This window comes from Sceloporus undulatus, chromosome 4 (assembly GCF_019175285.1).
Source record: "Sceloporus undulatus isolate JIND9_A2432 ecotype Alabama chromosome 4, SceUnd_v1.1, whole genome shotgun sequence".
Taxonomy (NCBI): Eukaryota; Metazoa; Chordata; class Lepidosauria; order Squamata; family Phrynosomatidae; genus Sceloporus; species Sceloporus undulatus.
Window position 1 is genome coordinate 9,384,771 of NC_056525.1, and position 18,624 is coordinate 9,403,394.

Consider the following 18,624-nt stretch of genomic DNA (forward strand, 5'->3'; position numbering starts at 1 on the left):
GTTTTTTGCGGTTTGGCACGGTCACGGTCCAGTTCATTCTAAATCCTGGTTTTGGGCCCGGCTGGTAGCCATCGCGCCTAAAGGGAACACTCGTCCCCTTGAGGCTGGCCGGCCAATGGCACAGCAGCTGGGGCGGAGCTGTTTCCAGCCCCACTCTGCCATTGGCCAGCCTCAAGGAGGAGGTGGACCCTTGGAGGAGGTGGAGGAGGAGGAGGAGTGAGACTCTGGGCCAGCAGGGGGGCGGGAAAAAAGTGCCCTTTCTTAGTGCATGGCGAGGAGGAGGAGGGGGGGGGGGGGAAACAGGAGGAAGGGGGAGGTGGGTGCCCATTTTCAAAGTTTCCCCCCCAAAGGGCACTTTCTGTGTAGTCTCGGTGAAAGATGAGAGCATGGACGTCGATTGGGACAAAGTCCTCGCTTTGCTCCTCCCTCCTCCCTCCTTCCTCACCTATTTCCCTACTTACCTTCCTGCTTGGGTCAGGCTTCTCCCTTTGGCCTGAGGAAAATGAAGCCTCCGAGGAGAGGCCTGGGGCTGTTCCTCCACAGCCACCAAGTCCTCGCTCCTTTCCTTTCTCTTCAAAGGGCTCCAAAAAGAGCCCTTTGGAGGAAAGGGAGGTCTGGGGAAGAGCAGGACCGGGTTAGTGCCCAGGTCTCTCCTCTCCTTTCTGTCTCCCTTCCCTTCTCTTCAAAGAGCTCTAAAAGAGCCCTTTGGAGGAAAGGGTAGTCCGGGAAGACGCGAGAGTGGCCTCGGAGGGACAGGCCTGGGCCAAGCACACAAAGCCCCTTGAAGAGCCTGCGTCCTCCCGTCTTGGCTTGTCCTCCACTGCCCAGGCTTCTCCTTTCTGGGATTTCCTCCCCCAAGGGGTTGGGGAAGGAACGGAAAGTGACGCTGGGAGGGAGAGGCTTGGATCTGCTAAAAAGAAAGTGTCCACATTTAGGTGCCATTATCCCACCTGGGGACGGGGACTTTTCCGGTTTGGGGCAGGTCCGCACGGCTTCCCGCCCCTTTCGGTTTGGCCCGCCCCCTGGGACACACACCCCTGAGGACGGACGCCAGGCAGGGAAAGGAGCTCGCATGAGCGAGGCCCGTTCCCTGCTTGGCCTCCTAGCCGAGGAGGTGGCCTGGCTCTGCTCCCTCTTTCCCGGCCTCTGTGAAAGCACAAGCCTCCACAGAGGGCCGGCCGAAAGGGCGCGCGATTCCTTCTCTGCTTGGGTTCCGTGATGGAGCCCAAGCGGAGAAGGAATTCCTCGTGAGCGGGAGGGATTCTTTCCCCCTTGGGCTCCTTGGCAAAAAAGAAGGCCAGGGGAAAAGAATGCCTCCCTGGGGCAGATTCCTTCTCCGCTTGGGCTCCATGAATGGAGCCCAAGCGGAGAAGGAATCCTCCCCTCAGCGAGGGCTTTTTCATTATGTCGGACCAAAAAAAGGTCCTACATTTGAAATTTTTGTCCTACATTTGTCCCGGTTTGGAGGTCCTGACTAATGGCAACCCTAACCATCACGCCTATTATGAAAGGAGTTATGTAGATGCTGATCTTAGTCTCTCCCAGCTAAGTGCCTTGGCATCCTCTATGGTGAGTCTGGCAGATCTCCACATCATGGCTAGTTTCCTGAACTGGGGTTGCCCTCTCAGCTACCTGCCTAAAACATCCTTCTTATATCAATTAGATATCAGAAAAGGGTGTGTGTGGAGGGAAGCTAGACCTTGGAGTAACACACCCCATCCCTCAGGCTCAAAAGGAGCTGGCTCTGGCCCCAAGGAGGGCTTCTCTTGGCCCAGCAGCACCATCAGATCAGATGCACCACAGTATGGAGTCTGCTTTCTAATAGGAGAGCTCTTACATGTATAGAAAGTAGGAAGCTATTTTGAGAACTGCTTCATTGTCCCAACCACCTTAAATCCAGCTTTATTAAATGGTGGGGAAAGAATATCACACAGTTCAGCTCCTGACTCCTGATGCATTTGTGATGCTGAATGAAAAACATTCAGATTTTCAAAAGTAACTAAGGCTTCATCCAGACTAGAAAAAACCCAGTGCTGTTCATCACTGTAATGACAAATGGTAGTGAGTTGTTTCTGAAGGTCAGGACAAAACTCTTCTTATCCTGGTCCTTTGAGAGTGCTTTTGTAGATCAAAAAAACTGCATTTAAAAAAGAAAAGAAAAAGATTTTTGACTCCTGAGGGGCCACAAAATCAGCTGTGAGGGCTACATGTGGCCCGTCGGTCACATTTAGCCCACCGCTGCTGTAGACTCATATTCAGTTTGTGGTCTACTAAGACTCCTAGATCCTTTCTGCATATACTACTTTCATGCCAGTGTCATCCATCCTATATATGTGCGTGTCATTTTTCCTACCTAGATGAACATTTATCCCTGTTGGATTTCATTTTGTTAGTTCTGGCCCAGCTCTCCAATCTGTTAAGGTCATTTTGCATTCTGTTCCTGCCTTCTTGATAAAGTTTATTTTAATATAGGAATAAATAACAAGCTATGGAGCTGGGGGTGATAGGTAAAACATTGTTAATGTCTGCAATATCATTTTGCCACAACATTGTATATTCTATATACTTTTGAATATTTTTAATGCATTTGAGTTTATCACACCTGAGGAATTTCTCTTAATTTCGCATGAAAAGAAAGTGGGGCCAGAACACATTCACATGAATTCGCTAGTTTAGTTTAGCGTCCAGACTGTGTCTGAAGGATAATAAGAAGTTACTTGGTGTGACCACAACCAGAGGTTGCAAACCTGAAAATGTCAGCAACATACGTTCTCCCCATCCATGATGTATGAGGCAGAACAACCAATGGATCACACCTACCCTAATTCATGATGGATCAACCAGCTCAAACACAGTATTCCAGACGCAAGAAAAGTTAGAGTCTACAATTAATAGATAGGGTTCAATTCCCAGCTCAAGTATAAAAAAACACTGAGTGACCTTGGGCAAGGCACACTCCCTCAGCCTTAGAGGATAGCAATTTCAATCCCCCACTGGAGAAATTTGCCAAGAAAACCCTATGATAAGTTCACCTTAGGGTTGCCATAAGTAAAAAATGACTTAGAGGCTCACAACAACAATAAATTAAAGCCAGCCAAAATGTTTGACATACAAGGCAAAAAATCTCATGAGTGTTTTCTCTGCTTAGGAGTAGATCATGAATTAAATAATTAAATGTTTACTGTTCTTGCATAACACATGGAAGTTGTTGCCTGAGGCAACCACCGCATTCTGTCTAATGGCAAGGCTGGCCCTTTACTCTCCAACTTTATAGATATGGCAGGGAACATTCTGATTATTCCTCTGTCATCCCAGTTTTCCAGGTGCTTTTAAAATGTCCCAGTTTCTCTTTCCTCCTCCCACTTTACTCCTCTGTCCTCTGCTTGATTCAATTGCTGCAGTGCAGACTGAGTTCAAAAAGCAAGAATAGTTTGCACTCAACTCAGCAGGGGGAGTGGAGAGGTCAGAGTTTTGTTCTTCCCAGTAGGCTCAAGCAAAAGCAAACTACTGCAGCATGTTCTAGCGTGCGTGTTCTTCTTCATTAGTTTTTCGTTGTTTGCCATCTTGACCACACTTTCATGTTGCTTGGCCACAGGTATCACAGTTTTCATCTTTGAAATATTGGTAGGTATGTTACCTATGATTTAAAATGTGCATAAGTGGGCCCAGATTGAGGAGGCGGATGATGCATGAATTGTTGAACCACAAATGAAGATATTTTTCTTGTTCTGTTTCTGAAGATATGCAAAAGTTTGGCCTGCCTTGCTAAGGAATCTTCTCAGTCAGCTCATATCTACCCCTTTCTCTTTCAGCTGGTATATAAGTGGGATCAGCCGGAACAAAGCCAGTCTCCTTCTACTCTCACCTCCCAACCGGCATGGCTCCTTCCTTGTTCGTGACAGTGAAAGTAACAAAGGGGAATATTCTCTCTCAGGTAACATCTACATTTCCTGCATTGTAATTGCAAACCAGCTTTAAAATGTCAACGCTTCACCCAGAGAAGTATGAGAAAGTGTAATTCTCTGCATGGATTCTTCTCCAAATTCTAGAATTTATTTGAGAAACTTAGTCAGCCCTGCAGGATCTGAAAATCCTACCTTTTTGGACTACAATGTCCAAAATTCCCCAGTCAGCTTTGCCACCCAAACATTAGGAAGAACCTCTTTACCATAAGAAATGTTCGATAGTAAAATAGACTGCCATGAAGGGTGACACACTCTCCTTTGTTGGAGGTCTTTAAACAGAGATTGGGCATCTTTCAGAAGTGCTGTAGTTTTATATTCCTGTATGATAGGGACTTAGACTAGGTGACCCTTGCAGTTTCTTCCAACTAAGGATATTATCACACAGCCTTGTTGTCACCACGATATATATCCATTTACAAAAGTAAATTAATGCATATTGATTTAGGATCATTCAGTATTGCACGTTCTACAACCGTGTAAATGGATACATATCCATTTGGATTGCTTAGTATCACACGTTCCATCCATAGCGCGACTGGGGCTGTTTCAGCTATTGATGCTACTTTGGCCCTCTTCTGGACTGCCTCCAACCCTGCTTCCCTGCCCTATTGCCCTACCCAGCATGCCTTTGGTGTGTGTGTGTTTCTTAATTTTTAATTTTAGGGATAATGCAATTTAATAGCAATGTGATTTAGTGAAACAAAGAAAAAAGAAAAAAAAGTGGAAAAAAAGAAAGCCAGACTGTTTGGAGATATCAAGGGGAAGAAGGAAAGAGGAGGAGGAGGAGACTGCACCTACATGACTGCCCAGTCTCACGAATGTAGCTGGAGAAATTTATCACACCAGAGGATTAATCCCACGAAAGCATAATTGGAAGCTTATCGATGGATGTTCCCTGTCAATGACAAGGGATGCCCTAACCACACTTTAAAAGGACAGAAGCAATTATTTGAAGGTGACATCATGTGATAAGTATCACAAAAGGCACAATTATCCAGCTTTAATTCTGATTTACAAGGCTCGTGAGATTCTATGATTCTATGATCATGGCAGTCCCTGTAGCCACTTCCCAAGGAAAATCCATAGTCATACATTCCTGGTGTTCTACTGTTGACAGTCAAAGGAGCTGATACCTTGGTTAAACATCTTCATGATACAGACATCCAAAACAAATGAGTAAACCACAAATAGGATTTGAGAATTAATGCTATGGTTCATTGATTGTTATCCTATGGACAATTACCTGGGAGCTAGCTCCACTGAACTCCGTGGGTGCATGCATCCTTTTGACAGCAGTGCTTCAACCTGCCAAACATGTTGAGCTTCAACAAAAAATCTTCAGCAAGATGAAATGCAGCCTTTGGCTTCTAATTAGAAATGCAAACAATCTTTCTAAACAAGTGCTTGTTTACACACTTTACCACTTCAACTACACACATAAAGGATGAACTTCATCAAAAAGAAGTATCCCACCTCGGTTTCAATATTTTTATGAGTCTGTGTCACTGTAGAAAAATTTGAAAACCCTGTAAGTATCTCAGTCACCTACTAGATCAAGGAAGATCCATCATTAACCCCTTGTAAATTGCATGGTTCATCATCATTCTTGCTCTGAAAGTATCACAGAACTGTGGCTCTCCTGTATTCCCAATCCACTACACTATGAAGTAGACAAGGACAGTTTAGCAGAGCTGGTGGGGAAAAGAAGCATGGGTCATCTGTTTCTATGGCGGGGTACAAACCGCCAAAGAGAGGCCCTCCTCGGCACCTCTCTTTTCTCCGCAGGAGCGCTGCAGCAACCAAATTGTGCGGCACTGCTGCGGAGCAAAAAAGGAGCGCCCGGAAGTTGCTCCTTTTTGTGGCATCGCTGCGACGCCACAAAGTGTGAGAGACATAGCAATGATGTCGCAGCTGCGCCACCCTGTCTGGAAGTGGCACAGCTGCAACATCATCATTACGCACTCCATCTGGTGGGTGCACCACAGCTGCGGCGCCCTCATGACATGCAAGAGCTGCTGGGCATGTGGGTGCTCTGCCGACCAGGCAACCTTGCACGTGACGAGGTCGCCGCAAAGGCCCATCTGTTCCGAGCCTATGTTAAGTTGACTCGGGACAAAAATAAAAAACAAAGAGCTTCATTTATATACCGCTTCATTCTGAACAGTGTCTAAGCGGTTTACAACTGTAAGCTAATTGCTCCCAACAATCTGGGTATTCATTTTAGCGACCTCAGAAGGATGCAAGCCTGAGTCAAGCTTAAGCCCTTTCACTGGTATTGAACTTGCAACCTTAATATTAATATTAATTAATATTTAATATTAAGTTGGTATTAGCTTACAGTTGTAAACCGCTTAGACACTGCTTAGGCGGTATGAAGCGGTATATAAATGAAGCTTGTTTTTTTGTTTGTTTGTTTGTTTGTTTTATGGTTTTGAGTGTGTGATTGCAGTACAGGCATTTAACCACTGCGCCACCAGGGGATCCCACCTTGGATTCAACCCTGGTACAAAGGTGAGGTATACATTCAATAAATAAATAGTTAAATATGTAAGAATATCTTCTCACTCAAAATGCAAGGGTCTCAAGAGGGTTCCCACAATAAATATACAAAGGGGGGATTTAGTTAGATCAAATGATGGCTGCAAAAGGGCTTGGGGTCACTAAAACGCTGGGGTCAGACCTGTGTATAACAGTTCCAAAAACCTGAGCTTCCAGAATGGAAGTTCCAAATGTAGTTTTATTTATGACAACAATAGGGGAAATCAACTTTCTCACAAAAACACACATCACATGCACATAAAGAACTAACAATATAAAAAGTGGTAGCGGATATTGTAATAATATGATAATGTACCGTTTCCAAAAGCAGAGATCCAGTTGGGGATTATGTGAAGTGAAATGACTCAGCAGCTGCCTGTGGATCCTGCAATGATGGGGAGTAAAGGGAGATACTGACAGGGTATCTGTCTGACTTCAACTGAGACCAAGTTGATGGTGTTTTGGCAGGCACTTTTATAGGCCAAAACATATCCTTGAGCAGTTTTGGTATTAAAGTGAAGTTCCCAGGAGGGAACAAATAGAACTGAAAGACTGTAAATGGTTGGACAATCACCATGAATGTCCCTTGTCAAAGAAGTCACACTCCCAGAGGGAGGTAATCTTGGACTACTGTTCATATGTAAACCCAAGGTTTATCACCTGCCATCACTCCTATCAATGAAGGGATTATAAAGATTCTGATCTTAAGTGATCTATCCTAGCTAAGTGCTCCAGTTTCTCCCATGCTGAGCCAGCAGCATCTACATATATGGTCCGTATATGACATTACTCTTGGCTACCTGCTTAAAACATCCTTTAATATTAAGTTGGTATCAAAGGTTGACTAGGGGTGAAGGAGGGCCAGTCCATGGTGTAACAATTTTGTGTTTCAGCAGTGGTTTTGTGGTTATAAAACAGGAGTAATTACTCTTAGCACTTACAGTAAGTTTACAAAAAAAAACCATTTGGGGCCAAATCCTATTGCTAGTCCTGATAAAACCACCGATTCAACTGAGTTTATCTACTTGTTGATTTATCAAATGACTCCATAAACTCATTCTAGTTGGGACTAAATATTATTCCAGATTATTGTTTTGGGAAATCTATTGAAATGATAGGACAGGAGAGAAAAAAAGCTAGATTTGTTTATAGAAACCCCTAAAGCTGGATTCTCTGAGTGTAGGATCTGTTGTGGCAACCATCATAGGGACTTTGACTCTCTTTGTTAAGGAAACAACATTATGGCAGCTGCCACGCTGCAGAATTAATGCAGTTTGACATTGCTTTAACTGTCATGGCTCCTTCCTATGTAAACCTGGGATATATTCTTTGGGTACCTGAGCTCCCTGACAGAGAAGGCTAAATATCTCACAAAACTACAACTCCCAGACTTCCATAGCATTGAGCCATGTCAGCTAAAGTGACGTCAAACTGCATTAATTCTGCAGTGTAGATGCAGCTTAGGAATGGCCACACAGAAAAAAGAAAAGCATTAAAGTCTAAGATCCAGCATGGTATATTGGTTTGAATATTAGACTTGGACTCTGGGAGAGCGAGCTCTGAATCCTTGTTCAACCATGGAAACCATCTGAAGACGTCATGCATTAAGGCACAGAGAAATATGCTACTCTCTGGCTCCATTCCTATTTGGTTTTCTGGTGTGATAAGGCTCTTAACCTACAAAGAAGGCAGTTGTAAACCTCCTCTGAATAAATCTTGCCAGGAAAAACCCTATGATAAGGTCATTGTAAGGCAGAGTTGAGGTGAAGGTACATAATAACAACAAACAGCAATGTGCATATACATTTAGGAATGAAAGGAGAATAAACCACCAAGGATATCTGCCTGTGTGTTCTCATACTCCTCCTGATCAGGTTACTTGCTATGACATTGGTACTTTAATTTACAACAGAATCATAGATGCAGCTTTCTTCATTCTACAAATGAAAAAAGGAAACTTTTAACACCGATGTGATCCCTAGGGATGTGATTCTTCACTATTTTTTTATTGAAGTAATTTTAAATTTAGTAATTTTCTAAAGTAAATTTAGAAATTTTATTTTTGCTGCAAGAAAGTCTTTGAAAACTGCAGTTTTTGAAAACTTTTTGTAATTCAGGACTTATTCTTCACACAATTTGCACATTTTCTTTGCTCAGAAAACATTATTTTCTGAAAAAAAATATTTCTGTGTAGAAAAATTATTTTCTGCAAAGAAAATGCTATTTTCTGGTGTAAATCAACCACATTTGAATTTTATGCAAGTTAAGTGCTGAACTGCAAAGATTCTCAGGATTCTTCTTTTTAGGATTTTTCAAGACACTTTTTTTTAACCAACTATTGAATATTTTCAAATATTTTTTCCATTCCTAATACTGTAGTCATACAATAAGCAGCACTGTTTAATTGTCCCATGCCTTCGCATGGCTTAAATCTCTCCTCTACTTGCTACAGGTTGCATTTATTTACAGGAGGGTATATTAGCATATTCCCTCTTACTGATCCACCTAAAAGGCAAAAATATGAAAATCAGGGTAAACTTTCTGCCAAGGTCAAGTGCTAGAAAATACCTGCTCTCCCTCACAAAGAGAGACAATTAGATTTCATGCAACATATGTATCTTTTTGCATATGTGAAACAACAGATAACTCATGTTTTGCAATCTCCCTGGATACGCATAGGGTGTCAAAGTAGATTTGACTTTGCAAGACAACAGAAACACTCTTGCTTATCATAGGAAGGAGTGTCAGGGAAGATCAGGAAAAGAGTAATTCTAATGACTGTCTTGTGATCTGGGGAAAAAGGGGGTGGAAGTGAAGCATGGATTTTGAGTGTTTGCAATGTTCTCTTTCAAATTACAGAAAGAAATCTGTAGGAACCAAGGTCTTTAACTTATAATGAAAAATTATAAGTTAAAGACCACACAAATTTTAAAAATTGACATGTTGACTCAGCATTCAAAAAAGCAATTTGATTCAATGAATGGTTGTTGTTGTTAACTGCCTACAAATCAATTTTAACTCATAGTGAGATACTTCCAAGACCCAACTGCTCTACATAGTTCCTTTAGGCCAATGGCTCCAAGCCATCAGAAACCCAAAACCTGCCCTGGGGGTCTCATGCGGCCCCTGGGCCACATTCTGCCCACCTTTGCCTTAGATCAGTGGTCGCCAAACTGTGTTCTTTAAGAGATTTTGGACTTCAGAATCCCATACAATTGGCCAACATGGCTGAGCCTTCTGGGAGCTGAAGTCCAGAATCTCTTAAATGGCACAGTTTGGGGACCACTGCTTTAGACTAATCTTCTTTAGACCAGTATGGTGTTCATTATACACTAAAGAAGCACACAAAGAAACTTGATAGGCAATGACAGAAGAACGCTGAGATGCAGCTACGTCCCTGCGGAGAGGCATGGAGAAAGCCACTTCTCTCTCGCTGCATCTTGGTTTTCTTTTCTCATATGATAAGGCTCTTATTTCTGTTAGAACAAATTGTGTCACAAAATAGACAGATCCTTCTTTCTTTCTTTCTTTCTCTTTCTTTTTATTATGCAATCATCTTAGAGGCATTCTGAAAACAAGTCCCTTTGAAATATGAACCCATGTGAAAATCTGCCTCCAGACTGCATGATGAGCTCATTCCCGCAGGTTTTCAGCAAGCAATATCTTACATGATGTAAATGTTCATTACTATGTCACATATACATTCCCTCTCTCATGTGTAATTATACTCAGTGGTGCAATAAACAATGGTATACTTCCCACACCACTCATATGGAGCAAGGGATGAACCAGCCCCAAACTAAGCTGTAATTAGGCACCATAAGCAATGGCTACGAACCTTCAGTCCTTAGACCAGCCTTAGTAATTTTGATATTCCATGACCACAACTGGATCTGTAGCAAATTGCCTATGACTGACTCACATCAATTGGCTCCATACTATTGACTCATATCAATGGCAGTCTCATGGTATGAACAGGCCAGGAGGTTCCCCATCCCAACCTCCTGCTTTTCCAACCCCATGTCAAATATCAACATGCAATGGATCCTTCAGGTTTTCTATGTGGGAAAGCCATACCCAGAAACTTGATAGGCAATGTATTCTTCAGAAATAACTACTCCTCACATTTTTATAGCTTTACCTTCTGGTTTCTTCTTCCCAGGGAATCATGAGAAATGTTTGAAACAGCCTTATCTACTGCTTTGAGGGGAAGACATGTCAGTGTTTTTTAATCGATTTAACTGCAATGTCTTAGGACTTATCACACTAGCTCAGAAATGGGATTTAAAGTAGATGTAAACTAGAAAAAAAACCACAAATGCAGAAGGTTTATCACACAACGTTTTTGCAAACCTGAAATTATGCAAAAATAAAGTGAATGTAAAGGGGAGAAAAATAATACCTCTTTATTTTCGGAAGTTCCCCAAAGTAAAAAGGTGTTGTTTCCCTCCCTTTTTACATTTGTTTTATTTTCGCGTTATTTCAGGTTTGCAGAAACATCATGTGATAAGCCTCCCGCATTTGTGGGTTTTTCTACTTTAAATCTACTTTAAATCCCATTTCTTGGCAGGATTCCTCTAGTGTGATAAGGTCCTTAGTGGAATCATAGAGTTGGAAGAGACCACAAGAGCCAACCAGTCCATCCTCCTGCCATGGAGGAATACACAGTCAAAGCACCCCTGACGGATGACAATCCAGCCTCTGTTTAAAGACCTCCAAAAAAGGAGACTCCACCACTCTGTCAAACAGACCTTACCATCAGGAAGTTCCTCCTAATGTTTAGTTGGAATATGTTTTTTCTGAAGTTTGAATCCATTGTTCCTAGTCTCTGGAACAGCAGAAAACAAGCTTGCTTCATCTTTAATATGACATCCCTTAAAATATTTAAACATGGCTATCATGTCACCCTGTAACCTTTTCTTCTTCAGGCTAAACATACCTAGATCCCCTAGGCCACCTGTCACAGGACATGGTTTCCAGACGTTTCACCATTTTGGTCACCCTTCCCAAGACACATTCCACACTGTCAATATCTTCTTCCCAGGGAAAAGTGTAGGGCAATTTCATCTGTTGCCTGAGGCAGCCACCTCATTGCTTACCAGTAGTGTCCTGATGTTTTCCAGGGTCCCATGGTCCCTTGAGGAGCCAGCATAATTTGACTTGTTGGACCTTGGCTCCAGGAGATCTGGATCCTTGCTTAGCCATAGAAGCCCACCAGGTGAACTTGGGCAAGTCATTTCAGCTCTAGATCTCTGAATATGTCCTGCCAAGAAAATCCTAGGATAGGATTGCCATGAGATGGAGTGAATGTGAAGGCACATAAATACAAAAACAATAATTCCTAGCTCTTCTGTAAATTCTTAGCAAGAACTGGGACTTGCTGGGAACATACAGAGTAGGTTGAGAGAGAGCAGTAGGAGATCTCCCAGCAGTGCCTCTTGGCTTGCCCTAACCTAGGCTGGTGCTCTGCCATATGGCAAAGAATGCTGACCTGTTTCCATTGTAAGATTCAGCTGCTAGCATGGTGGTAAAATTCAGAAACTTAGCCGTGTTAGTCTTGGAAATCAGTATGCAAAGGGATTGTGCATCTGAGGAAATAGGCTCATAGTTCCATATTGGTGGAACTTGAGTTGGAGACAGGCAGGGCATCTTGTCTGCCTCAAGTGACAAAGTGCCTTGGGTTGGCCCTGGACGATGAGATGGTTCCTTGTCTGAGGAGCTCAAACCCCAGGGAAAATGTTGGATATCAGACCTCCTCCTTCTGGGTGACTAAACCAGAATTTCTTAGAACCTTTCTTTAGCATTTCACTCCCATTGGTTCAAAACTAACAAAGTTTATGCATCAAAAGACTGACAAGTGAGATAGAATATAATACCTTGTTGTCAGATGGATGGTGTCCACCATGAATAAAGTATCAATTTCCACATTTCTGAAATTTAGGGTTGCTAGTTTGGGATCATCCCAGGCCCGAAGGATTCCAGTTTAAAGCCTGAGATCTAGGGATGCCTCTGGTGATATGTCACATGTTTTGCCATTCTCTCCTGTCCTTTGGTTTCTAGTTCGGAATCATTCCAAAGTGCGGCACTTCAGAATCTACAAGGACCCTGGAGGAAGTTTTTACTTAGAAAAGGGACACATATTTCCCACGCTAGAACAGCTCCTTGAGTATTACACAGTCAATTGGAAGGTCATACAGAGCCCTCTGCTACAGCCTTGCATCCAAAAGGTTGGTATTTGAAATCTGCGGGACTTTGAAAATTGTGGTCAAAGTTTATAAAATCAAGAGTAACTCAAAATGCACTGGGATATGGTGGCTAAAGTGGTTAAGACGCCAACTCTGTTGACTGCAAGATCAGCAGGTTGGCAGTTCAAGGCCCAGGTGCCTCATGATGGGGTGAGCTCCCATCACTAGACCCAGCTTCTGCAAACCTAGCAATTCGAAAGCATGCCAGTCCAAGTAGATAAATAGGTACCATTCCAATGGGAAGATAAACAGCGTTCTGTGCAGTCATGCTGGCCACATGCTGGCTCTTCGGCTTAGTAACGAAGATGAGCACTGCCCCCTATGGTTGGAGACAATTTGACAACCTTGTCAATGGGGAATACCTTTACCTTTTTAACTCAATCTGTGTTTTTCTGTGGCTCTTGAAATTCTGGAGTCATGCTTGAGAAGGCAATGCTGGAGAGTGAAATTGGAATTTTGATCTCTATGGGTCCCTCTTTTTTGCTTTACCTCCCCCCACAACACCTCATTTCAAGGATTTTTATTCATTTTCATACCTTCTAACTGTCATGATTTCATGGGGACAGTCCTAATAAATTCTTTGCTGTCCCTGCTTTTAAAATGTTCCAGTTTCTCCCTTCACCTCCCACTTTCCCACCTTGTCTTCAGCTTACAGCAATTGCTTTAAACTATGTGTAAAATCCAAAAGTAGTTTGCACTCAACTCAACAGGAGGGGCCCAAAGGGGGTGAATCTTGCCCTTCCAGTAGGCTCAGGCAAAGCAAACTGCTGCACCTCCTAGTTCATATGATTTTCCTCATTAATAACTTTTGCCATCTTGGCCACTCTCTGATGTTCCTTGGCCATGTGTGTCTTATTTTCGTCTATGAACTGTTGGAAGGCATACAGTTTTGACACTGACAAATGAAGAGAAACATACTGGATTTCTAATTTAGACAAAATTATAATCCAGCAGTAAGAAATGTTTCTTTGAAGTACAGCTTCCCAGATTTCTCAGCTCGTATGACCAGACCTATAGTCCTACCACAACATATTGTTATTGTTATTATTATTATTACTATTATTATTAAAATTTATTTCTATCCAACCCCTCTGTGGAACACAACCGGGGTGGCTGACAACATTAAAACATACATTCCCGTATCCCAAAACCCCACCCACCCCTAAAATACAATTAAACGATTTACAATTTAAAATACAGCATAAAATAAACAAAAAAAACAAACATTAACTGCAGCAGAAATCAGGGTATAGAAAGTTAGGTCTTTTGAGTGGCCAGGGATCTATTCAGGAAAGGCCTACCAGAAGAGATCCGTCTTAATAGCTTTCTTAAAGCTGTTCAAGATGGTAATGTGACAGATCTCATCCGGCAGGCCGTTCCATAATCTGGGAGTTTATTCTTATTCTTATTTTTCCTCTATGGGTCTCTCTTCCTTATTCCTTCACGTAACTTGGTTTGGAATTGTACAACTCTCCAGATGTTAGACTGCATCTCCCATCAATCCTAGCCAGCCTAGAGAGTGGTGAAGAATGCTGGGAGTTGTCATCCAACCAGATCTGATGGGCTGCATAATTTCCATCCCTATCTGAAAATCTGAGCTCCCCTGGGAATGGCTAAAAAAAGAACACTGACACCGTTCATGTTCACCCACCCAGTTTCCCTGCTATAGAGTCTACTCCACCCAGCCAGCTGTGCACACCTGTCAGATTTTTCTAGTCCCCAGCCACACCTCGCTTAGAAACCTGTTTATTTATCTCACTTGTTTTCATCCATCCAATTACCTCTGCTCAAGCAAGGTTTTAAAAAAAATCTTTTGCATTCTGATTCTGCTAGGGAAAAAACAACAACAGTTAAATCTTGTTCCCTAGTGCAGCCTCTTCAAAAGTAAAAACCATTTGCAGACTGCAAAGTACAGTGGGTCCTCCACATTCATTGGGGTTAGGGGCATAGGACCCCAGTGAAAGTGGGAAAAAACATAAATAAAAAACCCTACACTTTTTTAAGCAGAGAAAATAGCTCTCTAGGAATCTTTAGGTCCTCCAGTGCAACTCTTGGGCAACATCTGGGAGACGTTGACCATATAATTGCACTGGAGGACCTACAAATGCTTAGAGAAGTGTTTTCTCTAGTAATCTCTAGGTCCTCCACTGTGTGGTCAACTTCTGAGAGAGCTGCACTGGAGGACCTAGGGACTCCTAAACAGAACATATTAATCAAATCCATGATATGGCCAGAGTACAACAGTCTCAGTACAACAATCATCTTGGATTTTAGGAAGAGTTCAAGATTGATTTGTTATCGGACATATTAGTTTGTCTTTTTAACAGTCCATAGTATCCACAGAACTCTCCTCCAGCACTATATTTCAAATGAGTTGATTTTCTTCCTGTCAGCTTTCTTCACTGTCCAGATTTCACAACCATACATAGAAATGGAAAATACGATGGCATGGACCATCCTAACTTCAGTATTCGGTCATATATCTTGACACTTCAGGATCTTGTCTAGTTCCTTCATAGCTGCCCTTCCCAGTCCTAGTCCTCTTCTGATTTCTTGACTTTTAAATTTTTCTTTAAAAACATCACATCTTACTTAATTTTTATTTTAACCGCACAAAATGATGTAAGTGTGAAGTTGTAATTTTAAAGTATAAATTATGCTAGTTGTTTGTGTCACAAGTATTGCCATTGCATTTGGAGGTATATTGGAATTAGGTTTATGAGTTACCTTATTACAAAAAACATTGCTAAGGATTCTGTATGGTGTGGTATGGAAGGAGATGGATGATAGGAGTGACACCATGCGTTACCACAATGAGTGATGCCAACTCTAGTGATGCCACTGCTTGGAGGGAGTGAAATAGCCATTCCCATTATATGGCTGGCATATTCCTGTTGACAAATTGATCTACGTGTCCATCTACTTGTTCAGGACTGTCTTTTGGGCTTTATGGCTTTGTGTGTTGTCTTCTTACAGAGGCCTCTGGAGACAGACCAATGGGAGCGGCCCCGTTCTGAATTCCAGCTCTGGCGGAAGATGGGAGAAGGATGTTTCGGAGAGGTATGGGAAGGAATGTGGAAGAACACAGTGCCGGTGGCCATCAAAATCATGAAGCAAGGTTGGTGGGGGTGCAGAATCTGTTGCTCCCTTGTGAAATTCTTTTCCCTGTTCAGCCTCTGGCTTTCCTGTTTCCCAACAGGTGACTCAAATTATCTTTGTATGACTACTCTCAAATTGTGCTCATCAGTTTAAATTGGATGGCTGGACCCAATGCGAATAGGCTCAATGAATCAGTGAGATTTGCATGGGGTTCACTTGCCATTTCACAATTGATTCAATAGGCCTGCTCTGCTTGAGGCTAGTGAATTGGATTTAAGCCTTCAAAACTTTTCCAGAGCTTGGCAAATTTACTACTCTCAGAATCCCACAGGCTGGACTAGAACTCTGGAGTGCAGCGTTCAAATCCCACCCCAATCATGGAAACCACTTTCAATGGACTGAAGTTTGTGGATATATCCTAGGTTAGCTGTTTTTCTTTCTAATCTCCCTTTGAAAAAAATTGGTTAAGGATTACCATTTGGAGGTCTGAAATGAAATGCAGGGGGTTGAAGTGTTCTGCAACTGTCCTTTTCCCATTACTAATGTCCAACTTCAGTTCACTTATTGTCTAATGTAGAGACCAGCCTATTTGTCCAATGCAGAGTGCTATATAACTAAATAACAGAACTTAGGGAATTGCTTGATTCCTGAAAAGTCCTTTCACCCTGTTTCTGGGGGTCTCTTTGTATTTTTTCATGACAGCGGACATGAGAGATGACTTTGCCAAAGAGATCCAGAATTTGAAATGCCTGAAGCACACGAGACTCATCAAACTCCTCGCAATCTGTTCCGTGGGTGAACCCGTCTACATCGTCACTGAGCTGATGAGAAAAGGCAACTTACACAGTTACCTCAACAGTTAGTATCGCTCCAAAAGCCACTCTGAATCTCTTTCCCTTTGTTGTTTCTATGCCCAGTGGTATTTTCCTTGGGCCACAAGTCCCTTCCCAAAAGAGGAAACATATTATTTTTAGTTTGATTTATTACATTTATATCCTACCCTATATCCCTAGATGGGACAGTGGAGTCCAAGCAGTAGTAAAACATTAAACTGTTTTAAAACAATTTGGAACCATTTAATACCCTTTTAGAACAGTTTTACATAGTTCGGAACGATTTAAGATAATTTGAAAACCAGTTGAAACTGTTGAAACAGACCACGTGCACAAAAAAATAGAAGTCCATGAATAGTCTGCTACAATTGTGGTCCAAAAAAGGAACTTTTTCAAGATCTATGTGAAAATCCAAGATTTGTCTATCTTTCACACTGAACAATTCTAGCACATTGTTATTCTTGTCAATTGCCATCAAGCAGACTTTGACTTCTGGTGACCCTATGAATGAGGCTGCTGAAGAAATAAAGTTTGACACCACTTTAACTTCCATGGCTCAATGCTATGGAATTCTGAGATTTGTAGTTTGGTGGAGCACCAAAGCTCTCTCACAGGAAAGGAAAAAATATGTCACAAAACTATATTTTGCAATTGTTTTTGACCTTTACAAAACAGCCATGGAGGACAACATTCAGTCCACCTCTGTTTTAAGTTAAAATTAACTTTAAGGTGTATAACATCAACAACAAATACACAAATAGTTGTGTGTACCTTTTCAGATCACTATGCTATATGATACACAGCCAAACACCACGTCCAACAGCAATCTATGGATGCATTATTAACACATCAATCTCTGTAGGAGGACTTCCTGATTTCTCTTGGCATGAAATGTTCAGTAGCTTAAGATTCCTGGTTGGTTGGCTTAATCTCTGGAGTGTGTGTGTGTATTCCTTTATTTCCCAAGGCATGATAATCCCTTTGAAAACGTTCAGTGTTGCTTCCCAAACTTGTTCTGCAACATGAGCAACGTCTGGATTCTCTCAGACAATGTGTTCTTCTTATGAACTGGTGTAGTGGTTTTAGTGTTGGACTCTGACTCTGGAGATCAGGGTTCAGGTCCCTGCTCAAGCATAAAAACCCACTGGCCTTGGGCAAGTCACTTTCTCTCAGCCTCAGAGGATGGCAATGGGACTCCTCCCCACTAAAGAAACAAGAAAACCTTATGAGAGATTCACCTTAGGGTTGCCATAAGTCAAGAATGATTTGGAGGCACACAACAACAACATCAACCTCAAATCCCCCAACAATCACTGGGGGTCAATTATAATTTCAGCATCGGTCTATAAAATAAGTCACATGCTACTCCATCAGATTCTTCCAGGTTTTATTTCCAATTGAGAAATATTTGTCCAAGGCAGGCAGTCAGACAGCTTCAGGGTTCCAAGTAGGGCATCCTTTCACAAGAGGTCCCCTGTAGCAAATAGTTTGACCTGCTTTTGAGATGTAGTTGGCTAGCTCAGGAGGGACAACTCCCAGGGAGAACAGGTCTGGAGCCACATTGATGAGGGAGCAGCTTGACTTCTTGCCAAATGACTGGTAAACATGAACTTGGTCAGGCGATGAGTTTCCTTACGTCATTACGTCATCCAGAACAATACAGGTTTGAAAGGTTTTGTTTTGTTTTGTTTTTTTAAAAGGAGCATAGCCAGCTCCCTTCTTTGTGAGAAAATTTGCTCTAAGACCCTTTCATTTGTCTTTTAAGCAGTCTACAATGTCCAGCATCACTTTTCAAATGAGTTGATTCTCTTCCTCTCAGCTTTCTTCACTGTCCAGTTTTCACAACCATACATAGTTATGGTTCTATAATATATTTGTATGGCAGGGGGTTGGACTGGATAGCCCTTGTGGTCTCTTTCAGCTCTATGATTTTATAATTCTATG

General features: G+C 42.2%; 1 protein-coding gene across 1 annotated transcript in view; it reads left to right on the top strand.

Annotated features, from left to right (window-relative positions):
- SRMS (src-related kinase lacking C-terminal regulatory tyrosine and N-terminal myristylation sites) overlaps window positions 1-18,624 on the top strand; it is a 42,465-nt gene that overhangs the window by 15,136 nt on the left and 8,705 nt on the right. Inside the window, exons 2-5 of the mRNA XM_042464837.1 lie at window positions 3,813-3,934; window positions 12,564-12,730; window positions 15,725-15,866; window positions 16,550-16,705. Of these exons, the coding sequence (XP_042320771.1) occupies window positions 3,813-3,934; window positions 12,564-12,730; window positions 15,725-15,866; window positions 16,550-16,705 (587 nt within the window). The remainder of the gene's footprint in view (window positions 1-3,812; window positions 3,935-12,563; window positions 12,731-15,724; window positions 15,867-16,549; window positions 16,706-18,624) is intronic.